This window comes from Leucoraja erinacea, chromosome 5, assembly GCF_028641065.1.
Source record: "Leucoraja erinacea ecotype New England chromosome 5, Leri_hhj_1, whole genome shotgun sequence".
Taxonomy (NCBI): domain Eukaryota; kingdom Metazoa; phylum Chordata; class Chondrichthyes; order Rajiformes; family Rajidae; genus Leucoraja; species Leucoraja erinaceus.
This window is the reverse complement of record NC_073381.1, coordinates 83,050,509-83,069,812: the sequence shown is the minus strand read 5'-3', so window position 1 is coordinate 83,069,812 and position 19,304 is coordinate 83,050,509. Positions and strand designations below refer to the sequence as shown.

Sequence of the window (19,304 nt, the reverse complement as noted above, 5' to 3'; positions counted from 1 at the left end):
ACGATTGTAATGATGAAGTATTTAGATTGAGGAGGAATCCAAATGGTACAGATTTTCCAAACCCTGGGGACAGTCCATAAATAAGAAATCAAAAGTATAAGTAATTTATCAACAGATACAAGAACAGATTACCAAAGGAAGAACTGAAAGTCATATTCTGTTTTTAAGAACTGGATAATTTCACGTGAAATATGGTTAATATTTATAGAAAAATAAGCTAGGTAGATCAATATTCAAAATACTATTGGTTAAGCAGCAACCGATGTACTTAAGAATATTGTTACAGTAGAAAATATTGGGAAGCAAGAGTCTATGGATGAATCTTAAGCAAAAAACAAGTGCTCTGGATTCTCAATGCATCAAGAACATGTGTGTAGGGAAATGGACAGAAGAGGTTTCGGATCAGGACTATTCTACAGACTGATGTCTTTACTCAGAGAGTGGTAGCTGTGTGGAATGAGCTTCCAGTGAAGGTGGTGGAGGCAGGTTCGTTTTCATCATTTAAAAATAAATTGGATAGTTATATGGATGGGAAGGGAATGGAGGGTTATGGTCTGAGCGCAGGTATATGGGACTAGGGGAGTTTATGTGTTCGGCACGGACTAGAAGGGTCGAGATGGCCTGTTTCCGTGCTGTAATTGTTATATGGTTATATGATGTGTCCATCTTATCTGTGCAAATTAAATCACTCCATCAGCTTGCAAAAACGTTTGTTATTGTCTGTTCATTTCCCACCACAGATGTTAGCGGACACACTGAGTTCCTGTAGCATTTTGTGTTTTCCTAAAAAGATTTGCATGTCTTTACATTTTAACAATATAGAATTGAAAATTACTAACTTCATGTCTTCTGGTCAAATCATTGCAATTTAAGGCCAGCTTTAATACTTCTTCATTATTTATCTTGAATAATTATCCAATCCCAACAAAGGAATTGGTTAACTGCACAACCAATAACTCGCCTGAGGTATTAGTAAGTTGTTCTTTAGCCATATTACATTCTTTCTTCATTTTTTCTAGGTCCACCTCTAATGCTTGTTTCTCTTGTTTAAGTTTTTTAATCTCTTCTGTAAGCTTAACCTCTTCTCTCTGAAAGTTGGGATCAAACAAAATAGATTAAAATCACAGATAGAGCATCAAGTTCCCACTCAGTAGACCCATAATATGTCAAATATTGTGTGGGAGGTAATTTGCAGAAGCATGTTTTTCTTTATGGTGGGTAATTTAGTTTAGTTTTGAGATATAACGTGGAAACAGGCCTTTCTGCCCACCTAGTCCACGCCAACCATTGATCACCCGTACACTAGTTCTATACTACACATTAGAGACAATTTACAGACACCAATTAATGTACAGCCCAATACGTCTTTGTGATGTGGGATTAAACCGGAGCACCCGGACAAAACCCATGCGGTCACAAGGAGAACGTGGACACCCCATACGGACAGCATCCGTAGTCAGTATCAAACAGTATTAAACTGACCAACCCGGGTATCTGGCTCAACCCGGGTCTCTGGCTCTGTTAGGCAGCAACTCTAGTGCTGTGCCAGTTTTCAGTTTAGTTTATTGTCCCGTGTACCAAGGTACAGTGAAAAGCTTTGTTGTGTGCCTTTCAGTCAGCAGAAAGACAATACATGATTATGATCTAGCCATTTACAACTTATAGATACATGAAAAGGGAATAGTGTTTTGTGCCCTTTCTAGGGGTAGGAAAAGGTAATCAAAAATAATGTCCTACAAAGCAATAGAACTATCCAAAGACAAAAGTCAGGATAAAAACTGACCGTCAAGAAGTTTGCCACAGTATCAACTATGCTGTATGCATGTACATCAATTACCAAAAAAAAAAAAAATTCAGTAACTTGAATAAAGGTCAAAATGAGAGTTGACATTAAGTCGCAAAATATCTTTTCAGTGGTGTTTGAGAGGAGCAGATATTCCTAGTTCACTTCTTTTAATAATACAATTTAATAAAGAAAGTGATTAAGTGGTTTAGAACCAGTAAACCACCACAATGCTGTTTCATAGTTTGCCAAAACAAACCATGAACAGTAAAAGTAACTGGAAAAAAGAAGAAAGAGAATGACGAAACTCAGATTTATTTGACAAACAAACACGCAAAGTGCTGGAGTAACTCAGTGGGCCAGGGACCATCGCTAGCAAACATTTTCTCCAGAGATGCTGTCTGACCCACTGAGTTACTCCAGCACTTTGTGGGAGATTTATTTGGGTTTGCTGTTATACAAAGAAACAAAAATGTCATAAAACGAACAGATGGAGTACAGAAATTAAAAATGATCAAATTATGTACATAGAAAAAACTGGATTCTTAAAAGGTATACGAGTATTATGTGTGCTTTTAAATAATTTCCTGATTTGCCTTATTATTAAAGTGCCCAATAATAAATTTAAGTAAGGCTCAAAAATAAATCACTCGGCTTGTCTCTCCATCTTGTCTACCTATTCAGACCATAATTACTATAAACCTTTAGTTATCTGATATGAGAAGTCCTATTTACTATTTGAATTTGTACACACATTGCATTGCAAAGATACACATCTTATAAAATTAGTATTTTCCTCTGTAATTGGTTCCATTGTTTTACTGCAATTGTTCACAGCAGTGTTTGATGCATGATTAAAAATGGTTAGTATATAAAACAGTTAAAGTAATTCTTATCACATTCTGAATGTACACAAAAACTGTTTATGTTTCCCAAATACTCTCAATTTTTTCCATTGTGTTGCAAAATATAAAATTGAAATAAAGTGAACAAGGTTCAAATAATCTAAATGAAACGAAATGCCAGAGGAAGTGTAGAAACTGGAAACAACGTTTAAAAGATGTTTGAGCAAGAACATCGATAGCAAATATTTTGAGGAATATGGACCAAATGCAGCCAATATTGAACTAACTCTGATAGATAGAGTGATATAGAATTAAGGAACTACAGATTCTGGTTTACAAAAAAAGACACAAAGTGATGGAGTAACTCAGGCAGCATCTCTGGATAACGTGAGTGTGTGCCATTTTGGGTCGGGCCCTTCTACAGACTGATTGTGCTGGTGGCGATGAGGGGCAAGACAAAGGTCGATACAGGCGAGGGTGGTTTTTGAACAAAGGCAAAAGTTGAAAAGACGTGTGTGACAAAAGGATTTGATTTGAATGATTAGGAAAGGATATTCCCTCCACTATATAAACTTCAGGAATTTCTCTCTACCATTGCTCTGGTATTCAACTGCCAGTATTGCAAAGGCCTGTTCAAATACTGTGAAAAAATTCAAAGCTCAAAGTTTTTGAACACAATTCCTTCATACAATTTGGATATTACATAATAAAGCACTTCCTTTACAGTTTTATTTTATTATATATACGCACACACACACACACACACGTGCAGGCGTCGGCCATTCGAGCCAGCACCGCCATTCAATATGATCATGGCTGATCATCCTCAATCAGTACCCCACTCCTGTCTTCTCCCCATATCCCCCGACTCCGCTATTTTTAAGAGCCCTATCTAGCTCTCTCTTGAAAGCATAGAGAGAACCTGCCTCCACCGCCCTCTGAGGCAGAGAATTCCACAGACACACCACTCTGTGAGAAAAAGTGTTTCCTCGTTTCCGTTCTAAATGGCTTACTCCTTATTCTTAAACTGTGGCCCCTGGTTCTGGTCTCCCCCAACATCGGGAACATGTTTCCTGCCTCTGGGGTGTCCAAGCCCTTAACAATCTTATATGTTTCAATGAGATCCCTCCTCATCCTTCTAAACTCCAGAGTGTATAAGCCCAGCTGCTCCATTCTCTCAGCATATGACAGTCCCGCCATCCCGGGAATTAACCTTGTAAACCTACTCCCTCAATAGCAAGAATGTCCTTCCTCAAATATACATATACACATACACACGTATATATAAATGATTTAGACGAAGGAATATATATATATATATATATATATATATATAAACGATTCCAAAGCTCGGTGGCAGAGTGAGTTGCGAGGAGGATGCTATGAGGTTGCAGGATGACTTCATGGGGTGGGTGAGTGGGCAAATGCAAGATAGATTCAGTATAATGTGGATAAATGTGAGATTATCCATTTTGGTGGCAAGAAGGCAGATCATTATCAGAATGGTGTCAGATTAAGAAAAGGGGAGGTGCAAAAAGACCAGGCTCGTCTCATGTGGATGTATATTGAGACAATGACTAAGATGCCTTTGAAATGTCTTGTCTTGGTAGTACCAACTGATAAGAGACCGATGCCTTTGAAATGTCTTGTCTTGGAAGTTCCAACTGATAAGATGCCTTTGAAATGTGTCTACTAATAGATAAGAGAGACAACCAACAAGCTCAGACTCGTCCTGTAGTGATGTATGTTGGATGCATCTTGTGACCATGACTAACATATTTGGAATGTGACAAGTGACACACTGTATAAAACACCATGCAAATCTTTGTTCATTGAAGTGGTGGTGCAGAGAAGTCAAGTGTCTGTTGCTTACTTGACTGATGTATCCCCGTCACTTCCGCAGGCTGATGATCAGTAAAGTTTGAGTTGGTTTACCTAACCTTTTTGTGAGTTGTCTGTTTTTTAAGTAATGAACCTTATCAACCACACCTGGAGTACTGTGTGCAGTTTTGGTCTCCTAAATTAGGGAAGGCCATTCTTGCTATTGAGAGAGTGCAGAATAAGTTCACCAGGTTAATTCCTGGAATGGCGGGACGGACATATGATGAAAGAATGGGTCGACTGGGCTTGTATTCACTGGAATTAAGGACGAGAGGGGATCTTATGGAAACATAACATTCTTAAGGGATTGGACAGGCTTGATGCAGGAAGAATGCTCCCCATGTTGGGGGAGTCCAGAACTAGGGGTCACAGTTTAAGAATAAGGAGTAGACCATTTAGGACTTAGATGAGGAAATACTTTTTCACCCAGATAGTTGTGAATCTGTGGAATTCTCTGCCACAAAAGGCACTGGAGGCCAATTCACTGGATATTTTCAAGAGAGTTATATATAGCTCTTAGGGCTAGCGGAATCAAGGGATATGGGGAGAAAGCAGGAACGGGGTACAGATTTTGGATGATCAGCCATGATCATAATACTCGATGGGCCGAATGTCCTTCTCCTGCACCTAATTTTTATGTTTCTATGTAAAGCTTCAAGAACGACCCATCAGGCTGCGGCTATCACTGGCAGAAGGCCTTGTTTGTACGCCGCAGAACCTGTAGAGGGAAGCCACCAAGCCCAGCCCGTGCTCATCCCCGAGGACTGGAGAGTATGGGAGTCGGTGCCGGCAGACGCAAGAACAAAGGGCCGGTGAAAGATCCAGAGGGTTTTACCCTCCGCATTCGCGAGATCGGCTGTGGGACGTGCCCCCAGGGCACAAAGGGTGAAGATGGCCGAGAGAGGAGAGGGACGACGGTTCGCTGGACGATCTGGATAGAGGCAATGGCTGGAGGCCCTTCAGTCAGGATAACGGGCCTTTATGGCCAGCTGCAGCTCGGACTTTAGAAATGGCGCCAAAACCTGGTGACTCTAGTATACAGTCTCAGTGGGCTATATCTCTGCACTTTGTACTTAATCTGGGATTGTGTTGATGTATAGCAATCATTTACTGAATAGTATGCACAAAAAGAAGAATTTCACTGTACCTCGATACATGTGATAATAAAGATCCATTGAATCTTTGAAGAGCAGAACTCACCTGTTGAATTCTAAGCTGTGAAACCAAGTCGTCAATATTCTGATTTTTATTTTGCTCAGATGGCTGTACATCATGGATTGACACTTGCTTCATATTCTTCTTCTTCAACTGTTCCCTGATGAAAAAGCAAAAAATAAAGTCCTCATATGAACTCAAAAATTAGAGGACATTGTTTAAATCTGTTTTAAATACAGTTAAATCTGCCTAAATACCAATGTGTCACTAATAGAGTGACTAGAATATATTAATACACTCGAGATGTATGAAAAGCATCAAATCCACTAGAATTGAAATCCATTGTGAAGAGCCTTTGTATGATTTCAGATATTCTATGGCTTGGAAGGGAGGTGTGGTGATTTGTTTACCAGCCTTATAATGTAGAAAATATGCACATACAATTTAATATATAATTTAATTTAAATTTATGAGAAATATAAAGCTCAACAATAACATTTCAAAATACTCAGATTATTGTTTTTTTATACAAAATCTTCACTAGATTTATATGTGCCCTTGACAGAAAGAATCCTGTTTCTGTTGCAAACTTGGAGTGCATACAAATCCAGCCTTACATTAATCTACCATAAGCTAGAGTATGAGGGAGGGTCTTGAACCGAAAAGTCACCCATTCCTTCTCTCCAGAGATGCTGTCTCGCTGAGTTACTCCAGCATTGTGTGTCTACCTTAAACTAGAATGCCGTCTGATTCACCTCGACTCCACTACGGGCATTGGACTTTGTCTCTGGAACTGGTGCGTGGCAATGCTGAGAAATATATTCTGCAATCAATATCTTCCCCTTTGACCCATTTGATATTCCTCTTTGATATTCCTTGATCATTACTATTTTGCATATTTTTCCATTCATCTGTTCTATATGTCTCTTTACCACTGTTTATATCTCTCATTTCCCTTTCCCCTGACACTCAGTCTGAAGAAGGGTCTCAATACAAAACACCACCTATTCCTTTTCTCCATAGATGATGCCTGCCTGACCTGTTGAGTTACTCCAGCTTTGTGTGAGGAGACTGAGGAGACTGAAGAAGGTCCATCTGTCTCCTCAGATCCTGGTGAACTTCTACCGCTGCACCATCGAGAGCATCCTTACCAACTGCATCACAGTATGGTATGGCAACTGCTCTGTCTCCGACCGGAAGGCACTGCAGAGGGTGGTGAAAATTGCCCAACGCATCACCGGTTCCACACTCCCCTCCATTGAGTCTGTCCAAAGCAAGCGCTGTCTGCGGAGGGTGCTCAGCATCGCCAAGGACTGCTCTCACCCCAACCATGGACTGTTTACCCTCCTACCATCCGGGAGGCGCTACAGGTCTCTCCGTTGCCGAACCAGCAGGTCGAGGAACAGCTTCTTTCCGGCAGCTGTCACTCTACTAAACAACGTACCTCGGTGACTGCCAATCACCCCCCCCCCGGACACTTATTATTTATTTCTTATTCAAATCGTTTGCTATGTCGCTCTTCAAGGGAGATGCTAAATGCATTTCGTTGTCTCTGTACTGTACACTGACAATGACAATTAAAATTGAATCTGAATCTGAATCTGAATCTATACTCGAGTCTGGCTCGATTGTATCAACGTATAGCATTATCTGATTTGATAGGATAGCATGAAAAACAAAGCTTTTCATTGTATCTCTGTGCACGAGACATTAATAAACCTAAACCTAGTATCAACTTGAGATGACTAAATAAATGCTATTCTTTTTAATGAATTTGCAGAACCTGCATCACCGGCAAAGCCAGCAATTATTGCCTATCTCTAATTCTGAGAAGATGAAGGCTCGCCGACTTCTAGAATTGTGCAGTCCTTCTGATGAAGGTCTAGTGATGGCAAAGGAGTGGAACTAAATTTCTAAGTCAGGATGATGTACAACTTGAAGGAGAAACTGCAGGTGCTGGTGTTTCTATTTTCTTGCTGCTCCACTGACTTCTGACAACCAAAGCCATTTTCCTTTCTGCACGATAAGATTCCAACCACCAGAGTGTTTTTCCTTTAATGACCGTTTGATTTCAGCTTTTCCAGATTGAATCAGTGCCACAATTAATTAAATGCTGACATCTCAGTTGAGAGGGAGAGAGAGAGGCAGTCACTCTCATCTCAGCTCTTTAATTCACTCAGCGGGTCAGACAGCATCCCTGGAGAAAAAGAATAAGTGACGTTTTGGTTGGAACCTTTCTTCAGACTGCAAAAAGGGTTCCAACCCAAAACATCACCTATTATTTTGATGATCTTAATGACTACAGGCCTGTCGCACTGACCTCTGTACTCATGAAGACCTTTGAAAGGCTTGTGCTGGCCAATATCTGAAAAATATCACAAACCCCCTGCTGGACCCTCTGCAGTTTGCATATCAGGTCAATTGATCTGTGGATGACGCAGTCAACCTGGGCCTGCACTTCATCCTCCAGCACCTATGCGAGGATTTTGTTTGATGATTTTAGCTCTGCATTCACCACCATTGTGCCAGAGCTACTACCCTCCAAACTTTCCGAGTTAGACAATAGATAATAGGTGCAGGAGTAGGCCATTCGGCCCTTTGAGCCAGCACCGCCATTTAATGTAATCATGGCTGATCATTCCCAATCAGTACCCCGTTCCTGCCTTCTCCCCATATCCCCTGATTCCGCTATCTTTAAGCCCTATCTAGCTCTCTTTTGAAAGTATCCAGAGAACCACCCTATGAGGCAGAGAATTCCACAGTCCCAACTCTTTGTGTGAAAAAGTTTCCTCATCTCTGTTCTAAATGGCTTGCCCCTTATTCTTAAACTGTGGCCCCTGGTTCTGAACTCCCCAACATTGGGAACATTTTTCCTGCCTCTAGCGTGTCCAAACCTTTAATAATCTTATATGTTTCAGTAAGATACCCTCTCATCCTTTTAAACTCCAGAGTATACAAGCCCAGCCTCTCCATTCTCTCAGCATATTGCATCCCGGGAATTAACCCTGTAAACCAACGCTGCACTCCCTCAATAGCAAGAATGTCCTTCCTCAATTTAGGGGACCAAAACTGCACACAATACTCCAGTTGTGGTCTCACTAGGCCCTATACAACTGCAGAAGAACCTCTTTGCTCCTATACTCAACTCCTCGTGTTATGAAGGCAAACATGCCATTTGCTTTCTTCAATGCCTGCTGTACCTGCATGTTTACTTTCAGTGACTGATGAGCAAGGACCCCCAGATCCCGTTGTACTTTCCCTTTTCCCCAACTTGACACCATTTAGATAATAATCTGCCTTCCTGTTTTTGCTACCAATGTGGATAACCTCACATTTATCCACATTAAACTGCATCTGCCATGCATCTGCCCACTCACCCAACCTGTCCAAGTCGCCCTGCATTCTCACAGCATCCTCCTCACAGTTCACACTGCCACCCAGCTTTGTGTCATCTGCAAATAAGAGTTGACTGCCTGAACCCCTCTGTCGGTGGATCACCAGCTTCCTGACAGACAGGAAGCAGCATGTGAGGCTGGGAAAGCACATCTCGGACCTGCAAACCCTCAGCATAGGAGCACCGCAAGGCTGCGTACTCTCCCCTCTCCTCTACTCTCTCTACACCAATGACTGCACCTCCACTGACTCCTCTGTCAAGCTTCTCAAGTTTGCGGACGACACAACCCGGATTGGACTGATCCAGGATGGGAAAAATTCTGCCTAAAGACATGAAGTGACACAACTGGCGTTGTGGTGCCATCGCAACAACCTGGAGCTCAATGCTCTTAAGACAGTGGAATTGATAGTAGAGTTTAGGAGTGCTCCCCCTCTCCTCACCCCCACTCACCATCAACAACACCACAGTCACATCTGTGGAGTATTTTAAGTTCCTGGGAACCATCATCTCCAAGGACCTTAAGTGGGGGGCGGGGGCTGCCATTGACTCCACAGTCAAAAAGACAGAACAGAGGATGTACCTCCTGCAGCAGCTGAGGAAGCACAATCTGCCACAGGTAATGATGGTCCAATTCTATACGGCCATCGTAGAGTCTGTCCTCACCTTCTCCATCATGATCTGGTTTGGCTCAGCCACCAAGCACGACATCCGGAAGCTGCAATGAATCGTCCGATCAACTCGGAAGTTTATTGGCTGCAACCTTCCCTCCATTGACGAACTGTACACTGCAAGGGCCAGGAAGCGAACGAACGAGTCTGACCCCTCTCACCTTGGCCACAAACTCTTTGAATCACTTCCCTCTGGAAGGCGACTACAGACTGTCAAAGCTGTCACAGCCAGCCATAAAAACTGTTTTTTTTCCACGAGTAGTAGCTCTACACAATAACCAAAAATATGTAGCCTCCTTTTGCTCTGGTACTTTATTTAATTCACATGTTTAATCAATAATGTTTTATTATTAATGTTTAATGCTTTATGTGTCATTCCTAACTGTCACTGTATGTCATGTTGTCACTTGCGGGCGGAGCACCAAGGCAAATTCCTTGTAAGTGAATACTTGGCCAATAAACGTATTCATTCATTCATTTATTTAAGCCTGTAGCTCAGTAATCCTTGTGAAATCGAGACCATCTAGGTCTTTAATGTATCTTGATTGCATTTTTGATCATTCTTATTGCAAATTGTAGGATTGAATCAAGGCCGTGTCAATTCTCCGCAAATAACATTTATATCTCAGCATTTTTTTATAAGGCAGGATTTGTTTTTGTGCTAATTCTCCTCTACAAAAATTAGCCAAATGTAACCTTGGCAATATAGCAGCCACATTGAGGAAATCAATTGGATAGCAGATTGTTAAGAGAACTGGGGATAGATGATTGTTGTGGAGAATTGGAAGGGGTTCAGGGAGATGTTCGGTTGGGATGGGGCAAAATAATAAGATGGGGTGGTGGATAAAAACAATGTTGGACAAATGATCAAAGGGGCCTGAAGTTATTTAGTTTAGGGATACAACGTGGAAACAAGCCCATTGGCACACCAGTGATTCCGGTGCACTAACACACATAGGGACAATTTACAATTTTACCAAGCCAATTAGCCTACAAACCTGAGATAGACACAATATGTTGGAGTAACTCAGCGGGACAGGCAGCATTTCTGGAGAGAAGGAGTAGGTGACATTTGGGGTCTGAAGAAGGGTCTTGACCCAAAACGTCACCTATTCCTTCTCTCCAGAGATGTTCTCTGTTCCAATGAGTTACTCCAGCATTTTGTGTCAATCTTCGGTTTAAACCCGCATCTGCAGTTCCTTCCTACACAGCCTACTAATAAGGCGTCTAGCGAGCAACCAGAATAACAGGACTGTAGCCAGCGACCCGCCCCCGCTGGCCTCCCTCCCCCCCACCATTATCCTCGAAAACCCAGGGGGGCGATGGCCTCGATGCCAGGCCGTTCTGCCGTGTGGCTGCCCCCCCATGTGGGGGGGTGGGTCGGGGCCGCGCGGCTGCGCGGTAGGCCGCCTTTCGTAGGCTGGCGGCCGCGTGCGGCGCGGGCCCCCGCGGTGAGCCTGCTTGGATGGAGTGTCCCTGCGACGGGGCCCTGGCTGCCAGCTGCCTATCCCGGGATTCCCCGATCGGCCATGCTGGGTCGCATTGGGCCTGTCCGCTGGCTAGCCGACCCCCCCCCCCCTTCCACCAGACCAGATACTCGGGGTTCTCCACTGTTTGCTGTCGTGGCTAATTCATGTACCAACCGGGGGGCCTTCCCTGCCCCCGTACATGCCAGCCTCCCTCCCTCTTGAATCCGCGGAAGGCCAATCAGCGTACATGTTCCATCCATATTCCCACCCAGCCCGGCAGCTAGTTCGGTCTTTTCGCTTCCTCTTTGTCTAACGCACTTGTTTAGATATTCAATTCCCCCCTCTCTGTCTACACTCACCGTCTTCCCTATCTGTAAATTAGCTATATTCTCGTGCCACCCAAAAGGCTCTCGTCTACATATTACTTCCTGTCCTAGAGCCGCGACCGGGCCGCATGGTGCGGTTCTCACCAATCCCCCTTCTATCCACTTCCTGCTCTCAACAAAATCCCACGGCTTTGCAAGTTAGTCGCATGCTCGTGTGTACTGATAGCACCCCACTGAACCGCGAAATTTGCCAGCACCACCCCGGTTGGTTCGTCGATTCTAACAACGGGAGGGCCTAGGTCTGGGTCCTCGGGTTGCGCAATTGGAGGAACCACCGGGTTGGGTCCCGTGTTCGATTTTGACTGACCAACCCCCACGCCGGCTGGCCCCGAATATGCTATGCTCACATCGTTAATCTAGGCTTTGTTCCACAGGTCTCTCCCGCACTAATGTTTATCCATCGGCAACGCAGCTGGGCAGGAGAGGTCGGCTGGGACAGCCTATACGACAATCGTTGCAGCAATATCTAACCAATTGACCACTAACCTCTGTTTCCACTTATAGCCCCCCCGTCTCTCCCCCTCTTCCGACACGCCGACCCCCCAACAACTGCCAATCACTACGCATCAACCCGTGGGACTATAGTTTCCTTCCCGTCTTCCCCCTGTTCAGTCCGGCCCAAATTAGCCCTGAACACGGTCTCACCATGCGAAGTGTCGCATCCCAAATTTATTCAAAGGGTTTATATATTCGGAGTTACTGCAAGCTCATAAAGAATTTCCACGTGGCGGTTCGGGTATAGTTTTTCTAATCTCGTCATCTCTCTTGTGTAGACTACGTCTATTCTACACCCTCCAATCGCGTTTCACGGTATGCTCAGCTCTCTTGAACTTATGTCTCAGTACCTCAACTTTTCCGCACCACCTATCTGCTCACAACGCCGCCACACAATATATTAAGATATTACCTATGACTATCCAATGAACTACCGACACCCCGCTATAATATATATTTTTTGTTTCGATATGCTTGACCCTTTCCCATGCATCTTTCCGACCACCTCCCTTATTTGTGTGCCTTACTTTCCTGTTTTGATTCATTTGATGATATCGTACTTTCTAACCAGGTCCTCCCGTAGGCTGATACATGGCATCCAAGTCTAGACCTAGTAATCATACATCCTTTGAACACACTATTCTAACGTGACCCCTCTCTCATCCGTTGGATTTCCCATCGATTCTATGACATTTAGTAGGGATAGTGCGCTTACGCTTCTTTTTGAGAGCCTATTCATACATGTTTCGGTGGCTGGTGGTTGTTTACTTAGTTTCCCCCTTTGCTTGTTTTGCGTCCACACGTGCACTCTGTAGCCCCCTTCAATACCCTTCGTCTTGTGGTGCTGAGTTCTGGTGCACGGAGAGTCTGCATATCGTCTGGGGTAGTACCTTCCGTACTACGACTCTTTGGCTTACCCTGCTTTTCGCACTGGTTGTGTAACCCAGCTGAAAATATTATGTTCCCCAATTGTGGTTGGCCCGTGTGGATCATTTATGTAGGCCCTCTCCTCTTACGAATTTATCTGCCGTTCGTCCCTGTGTAGTTGTCCCTTTTACCTTCCCCTTTCCTTTTCCGTTTCAATGCATCACTGTCTTGGCACTTGTTTATGCTTTTATGGCTGTTTTTACTCTTAACCTCATCCAAGGCTCTCAGCTGTTCTCCCACTGAGTCTGTCCACAATCTACTTTGGTATTATCCCGACTATTTAGAGTTCCTTTTACTGGCCTACCAACACTTTTTCTTTTATCTTTCTTTCTTACTTTTTGACTATGTCTCAACCACTTTCATCTTATTCTCATTTATATATTTTGGTTAAGGTGATTATTGGTTGTGGTAAGTTAAACAACGTTTGGACTGTAGTTATTTTTCATTCTTAAATCTAAATTATTCTTTGACGCTTTTATTTGTATTGAGTTTGAGTCTAACATTCCCTTTATACCTCTTCAATCTTTGTCTGGACAACCGATTCCATCGCAGTTTTTCCCAGCGATCGCTGTTGCGTGGGTGTTTTTTTTTCCTCTGTATACTATATCCTTTTTGTTATGTCCACCCTTACATTATAACTTTATCTCCCATCCTTCTCTGTCTAAATCCCCAATAGTACCCTACAGTTCACAACATACCCTTTATCTTCTTGTTTTTGATGCGGACTATTGGTTCTTTGTTATTTGTTATTCTACTTATAGTTTTGTAGATTGTTATATACTCCCCAAATTCTTTTTTGTCTCTCTTAATTCTTTTTCTAAACTCATATTAATATACTTAGTAATGCCCTTCTGTTTTTATTGTAGTAGTATTCCTCTTCTTTTTTATTATTCCTCAAACCCCGCTTCTTTTCTTTCGTTTTTACTGCTTTTCTCTCTTCTTCTTTTCAGTTCGTCATCTTTTCCACACCTGCCTTCTATTAAGCATACACCAACAAAAAAACCATACCTTATCTTGTCTTAGCAGAACAAAACAACCATTTGCTTTACCCTACACTTTGATTTGTTCTGTTGACACCCCCAAAAAATCCACGGACAATCTTCCTCCCTGCGCAGGCACAGTGAAACTGTTCCAATTCGTCTTAGCTATGCATATACGCGCTCACACCCACCACCAAACACCTAATACCACACCACACCCGTCTCCGCTCCCGACATGGTCCCCACCATCACACACACCACCCGAGCATTAGACTACACATCCCATTCACTGTACCACAGCACGACACTCACAGATACGCACCAAACTATTCTCCCCCCTAAACAACTACCCTACAAAACACACATAGATACATACTACGGCACTTGCTACGACAAGCTCTATCACCCACTACCACCACTCTACAGACAACGATCTTGGGGGGCTCACCACATCTTTACGGCTAACACACTGCACTCCCGAGGTCTTTTTTGTATAAAGTTGTTTTCTACCTTCTGACCATATTTGGTTGATCTCATTTTCTCCTCGGCTTCCTTGCTGAGCCTTGGTTCCAGTTTCCCTCCCCCCCCTTTCAGCTTTTCGTTTCAACTGGTCCACGCCTTCTGCTTGTGTTAATAGTTTTTTTTTTCCTTTTTCTTTTCCTTTTTTCTTTTTCCTCTCTCCTCCCCCCCCCTAAACTCCACACTCTATCCTTACATCACTTTTCCCCCCTCCCTCCATAACCTTTTCTTCTCCCCCTGAATCACGCTACCCTCCTCCCCTCCCTCCATTCATTCCTTTTCTTTCCGTTCGAGTCCTCTCTCTCTCCTTCCTCCCCCTTCCCTTCACCTATTCCACATCATCTCCCCGTCTAACCCCTCACGCCCCCCCCTTCCTCACATCTTACACACTTCCGTCACACCAGAAACTCCGACCCCAATCAACCCCCCACCTCCATCTAGATTGTTAGAGAGTCACCTAGGCTCTCGTCAGAGTGCGTCCCCGTGTGCGGTTGGGGGGGTGAGTCCGAAATTATTGCGCGACAGATAGCTCCACAAGGCAATAATTGTTTGATGTGCAATTATAGTGCTTTATTTGCTGGCAGAGACGAGCGCAGTCATGAATTACGAGTAGGGGGGGAAAACGCCGAGGACGACGCATTAAGGTGCAAAACCTCAAGCGGAAAGGTGTCCAAGTAATTAGGAGTGGGGGGGGGGGTAGGCGTGGACCTCATTAGGGGGGCCACTTCTCATCCGAGGTATACTGGAGACTTGAGAGCACCAGAGGGACATGTAGTAGCTTTCAAAATAGAATTACATGTAATTTTAAAATGGAGAAAACTGCATGATGGTGAGCAGTATGCTGAACTTGGGTCAAAGACAGAATTGGTTTGGTTAGAGACAGAAACAGCAGAGAGAACATTACACAGTTGGGTGTATTCCAGGGGGCAGGGATTTAGATTCTTAGCCCACTGGGATCTGTTTTGGGGCAAGGATGAATTGTACAAAAGGGATGGGTTGCACCTTAACAGACAAATTGGATATATAAGGGTGGAGTTAACGGGAAAGAGAGTACGGAAAACGTTAAGAAAGACACCAGAATTAATGGGGCAGAAAGCTCTCAAAGGGATAGGAGTGTATGGCCAAGTGAAAAAGGATTCAATGTGAAAGGCGAGGTGAGTTATGGATTAAAAGTATTGTATGAATGCATGAAGTATAAGAAGTAAAGTTGGAGATTGGTAGATATGACATTGTGGGGATTACAGGGACATGGCTGCAGGAGGATCACGACTGGGAACTGAATATTCAGGGTTATACACCCTGGCTGGTGGGCAGAGGAGGTGAGGTAGCTCTGGGAAATTCAGTCCCTTGCAGGGGGATGACATAGGGGCTGACGATGTAGAGTCGCTGTAGATAGAATTGAGGAATTGTAAAGGTAAGAAGATACTAATGGGAGTTATCTACAGGCCCCCAAACAGCAGCCTAGATATAGGGTGCAAGTTGCAGCAGGAGTTAATATTGTCATGTAACAAAGGTAATGCCACTGTGGTTATGGGAGATTTCAATATGTAGGTAGACTGAGAAAATCAGGTTGGTTCTGGACCCTAAGAAAGGGAGTTTGCAGAATGCCTCCGAGATGGATTCTTAGAGCAGCTTGTACTGGAGCCTACCAGAGAGAAGGCAATTCAGGATTTAGCGTTGACCAATGAACCAGATTTAATAAGGGAACTCAAGGTAAAGGAACCTCTAAGAGGTAGTGACCATAATAGGATAAGTTTTAACCTGCAATTTGAGAGGGAGAAGGTTAAATCAGAAAAGTAGTTGAACAAAGGGCACTATGAAGGCATGAGAGAGGAGCTGGCCAAGGTCGACTGGAAAAGGATCCTAGCAGGAATGACGGTGGAACAGCAATGGCAGGAATTTCTGGGCATAATCCAGGAGATGCAGGATCATTTCATTCCAAAGAGGAAGAAAGATTCTAAGGGGAGTAAGAGGCAACCGTGACTGACAAGGGAAGTTAGGGATGGAATAAAACTAAAAGACAAGGTGTATAACATAGCAAAGTGTAGCAGGATTGGGCAACTTTCAAAGGACAACAGAAGGTAACAAAAACAGCAATATGGGGTGAAAAGATGAAGTACGAAGGTAAGCTGGCCAAGAATGCTTCTTGGTATGTTGGGAGAAAAAGATTAGTAAAGACAAATGTGGATCCCTTGAAGGCAGAAACAAGTGAAATTATTATGGGGAACAAGGAAATGGCAGAAGAGATGAACAGGTACTTTGGTTCTGTCTTCACTAAGGAAGACACACACACAATCTCCCAGATGCACTAGAGGACAGAGGATATAGGGAACAAAGAAATTTGCATTAGGCGAGAAATAGTATTGGGTACTGATGGGATTGAAGGCTGATTAAATACCCAGGGCCTGAAGGTCTGCATCCCAGGGTACTCAAGGAGGTGGCTCTAGAAATCGTGGACACATTGGTGACTATTTTCCAATGTTCTATAGATTCAGGATTAGTTCCTGTGAATTGGAGGGTAGCTGATGTTATCCCACTTTTCAAGAAAGGAGCGAGAGAGAAAACAGGGAATTATAGACCAGTTAGCCTGACATCGGTGGTGGGAAAGATGCTGGAGTCAATTATTAAAGAAGTAATAGGCGCATTTAGATAGCAGTAAAAAGAGTGGTCCAAGTCAGCATGGATTTATGATGGGGAAATCCTGCTTGACTAATCTTCTGGAATTTTTTGAGGATGTGACAAGTAAAATGAATGAAGGAGAGCCAGTGGGTGTACGGTATGTGGACTTTCAGAAAGCTCTTGATAAGTTCCCACACAGGAGATTAGTTGGCAAAATTAGAGCACATGGTATTGGGGGTAGGGTATTGACATGGATAGAGAATTGACTGGCAGACAGGAAACAAAGAGTAGGAACAAACGGGTCCCTGTCAGAATGGCAGGCAGTGGCGAGTGGAGTGCCACCCAACTGGAATTTAGAAGGATGAGAGGAGATCATATAGAAACTTATAAAATTATAAAAGGACTGGACCAGCTAGATGCAGGGAAAATGTTCCCAATGTTTGGGGAGTTCAGAACCAGGGGCCACAGTTTAAGAATAAAGGGGAGGCCATTTAGGACTGAGATGAGAAAAAACGTTTTCACCCAGAGAGTTGTGAATTTGTGGAATTCTCTGCCACAGAGGCCAATTCACTGGATGAATTTGTACAATAGACAATATGTGCCGGAGTAGACCATTCGGCCCTGCGAGCCAGCACCGCCATTCAATATGATCATCCACAATCAGTACCCCGTTGCTGCCTTCTCCCCATATGCCCTGACTCCGCTATCTTTAAGAGCCCTATCTAGCTCTGTCTTTAAAGTATCCAGAGAACCGGCCTCTAACGCCCTCCGAGGCAGAGAATTCCCCAGACTCACAACTCTGTGTGAAAAAGTGTTTCCTCATCTCCGTTCTAAATGACTTACCCCTTATTCTTAAACTGTGGCCCCCGGTTCTGGATTCCCCCAACATTGGGAACATGTTTCCTGCCTCTAGCGTGTCCAAACCTTTAATAATCTTATATGTTTCAATATGATTAAAAAAGAGTTAGATAGACCTCTAGGGGAATCAAGGGATATGGAGAGAAGGCAGGCACGGGTTACTGATTGTGGATGATCAGCCTCGATCACAATGAATGGCGGTGCAGGCTCGAAGGGCCCAATGGCCTCCTCCTACACTTATTTTCTATGTTTCTATGAAACTCACAAGGAGAACGTGCAAACTCAACTCCTGCAGCACAGTGGTAGAGTTACTCCAATACAGGGCAAGAGATCAAAGTTCAATCCTGACTGCGGGTCCTGTCTGTATGGAGTTTGAATGTTCTCCCTGTGCCCGTATGGGTTTTCTCTGTGTGCTCCGGTTTCCTCCCACACTCAAAAGACATACAGGTCTGTAGGTTGATTGACTTCGGTAAAATTGTAAATTGTCCATAGTGTGTAGATAGTGCTTGTGTACTGGGTGATCGCTGGTCGACATGGACTCAGTGAGTCGAAGGGGCTGTTTCCTGCTGTATGTCTAAGTGGAATAACATCAAACTAATGCGAGCGATGGTCGGCATGGACTTGGTGGGCCAAGAAGCATGTATCCATGCTCCGTCTCTAAACTAAACTGAACTTAAGATATTTTGGAGATACATTAAACTGCAGAAGCAGAAATCTTAAATTAAACAAAGTGTCAGAGTAACACAGCGGATCATGGTGTATATGATGGGGAGAAAATGAGGAGGATGTTCAACTTGAATGACCTTTCATCATGAAAAAGCTGAAATGCAGTTAAATTAGATTGCAGTGCTGATCAGGCAAAACAGGCTACAAAATTGCTACAAAAGGAAGGTTGGGTTTAGTTATGTTTTAATTATAAATAGACCAAGACGGACCAATCTCAAACTGGATTTTGTAAAGATAAAAATGTGAATAACTTGTAAAATTTAACATCAATCTGAACGAAACTTGATAAAAAACACACCACAGGACAATGGTGAGTTAGGTAGTCCAAAAATTGTAGCGCTATCGTGTACCGTTTTGGCATAATTCAGGGCATGAATCAAACAGGCAGACTCACTAACAAACAAGATGAGAGTTTTAGTAATATATAGTAATCCAAGTGGTACCCGTTGGGCCCGTTCCTCCAACGCAATAACCCACCACTCACCCGTTCCCCTAACGCAACCCGTTTCCACCACTCACCCATAGCCCTCAACTGTCCCCACCATCCCACAAGGAAAGTTCTGGAAATGAAACTTCTCCCCTATTCCCCCCCCCCCCCC

At 43.5% G+C, this 19,304-nt stretch overlaps 1 protein-coding gene across 1 annotated transcript in view; it reads right to left on the bottom strand.

Moving 5' to 3' along the window:
- Positions 1 to 19,304, bottom strand: part of cep162 (centrosomal protein 162) — a 110,345-nt gene that overhangs the window by 35,617 nt on the left and 55,424 nt on the right. Inside the window, 2 exon segments of the mRNA XM_055636381.1 lie at positions 962 to 1,088; positions 5,710 to 5,862. Coding sequence (XP_055492356.1) covers positions 962 to 1,088; positions 5,710 to 5,862 — 280 coding nt within the window.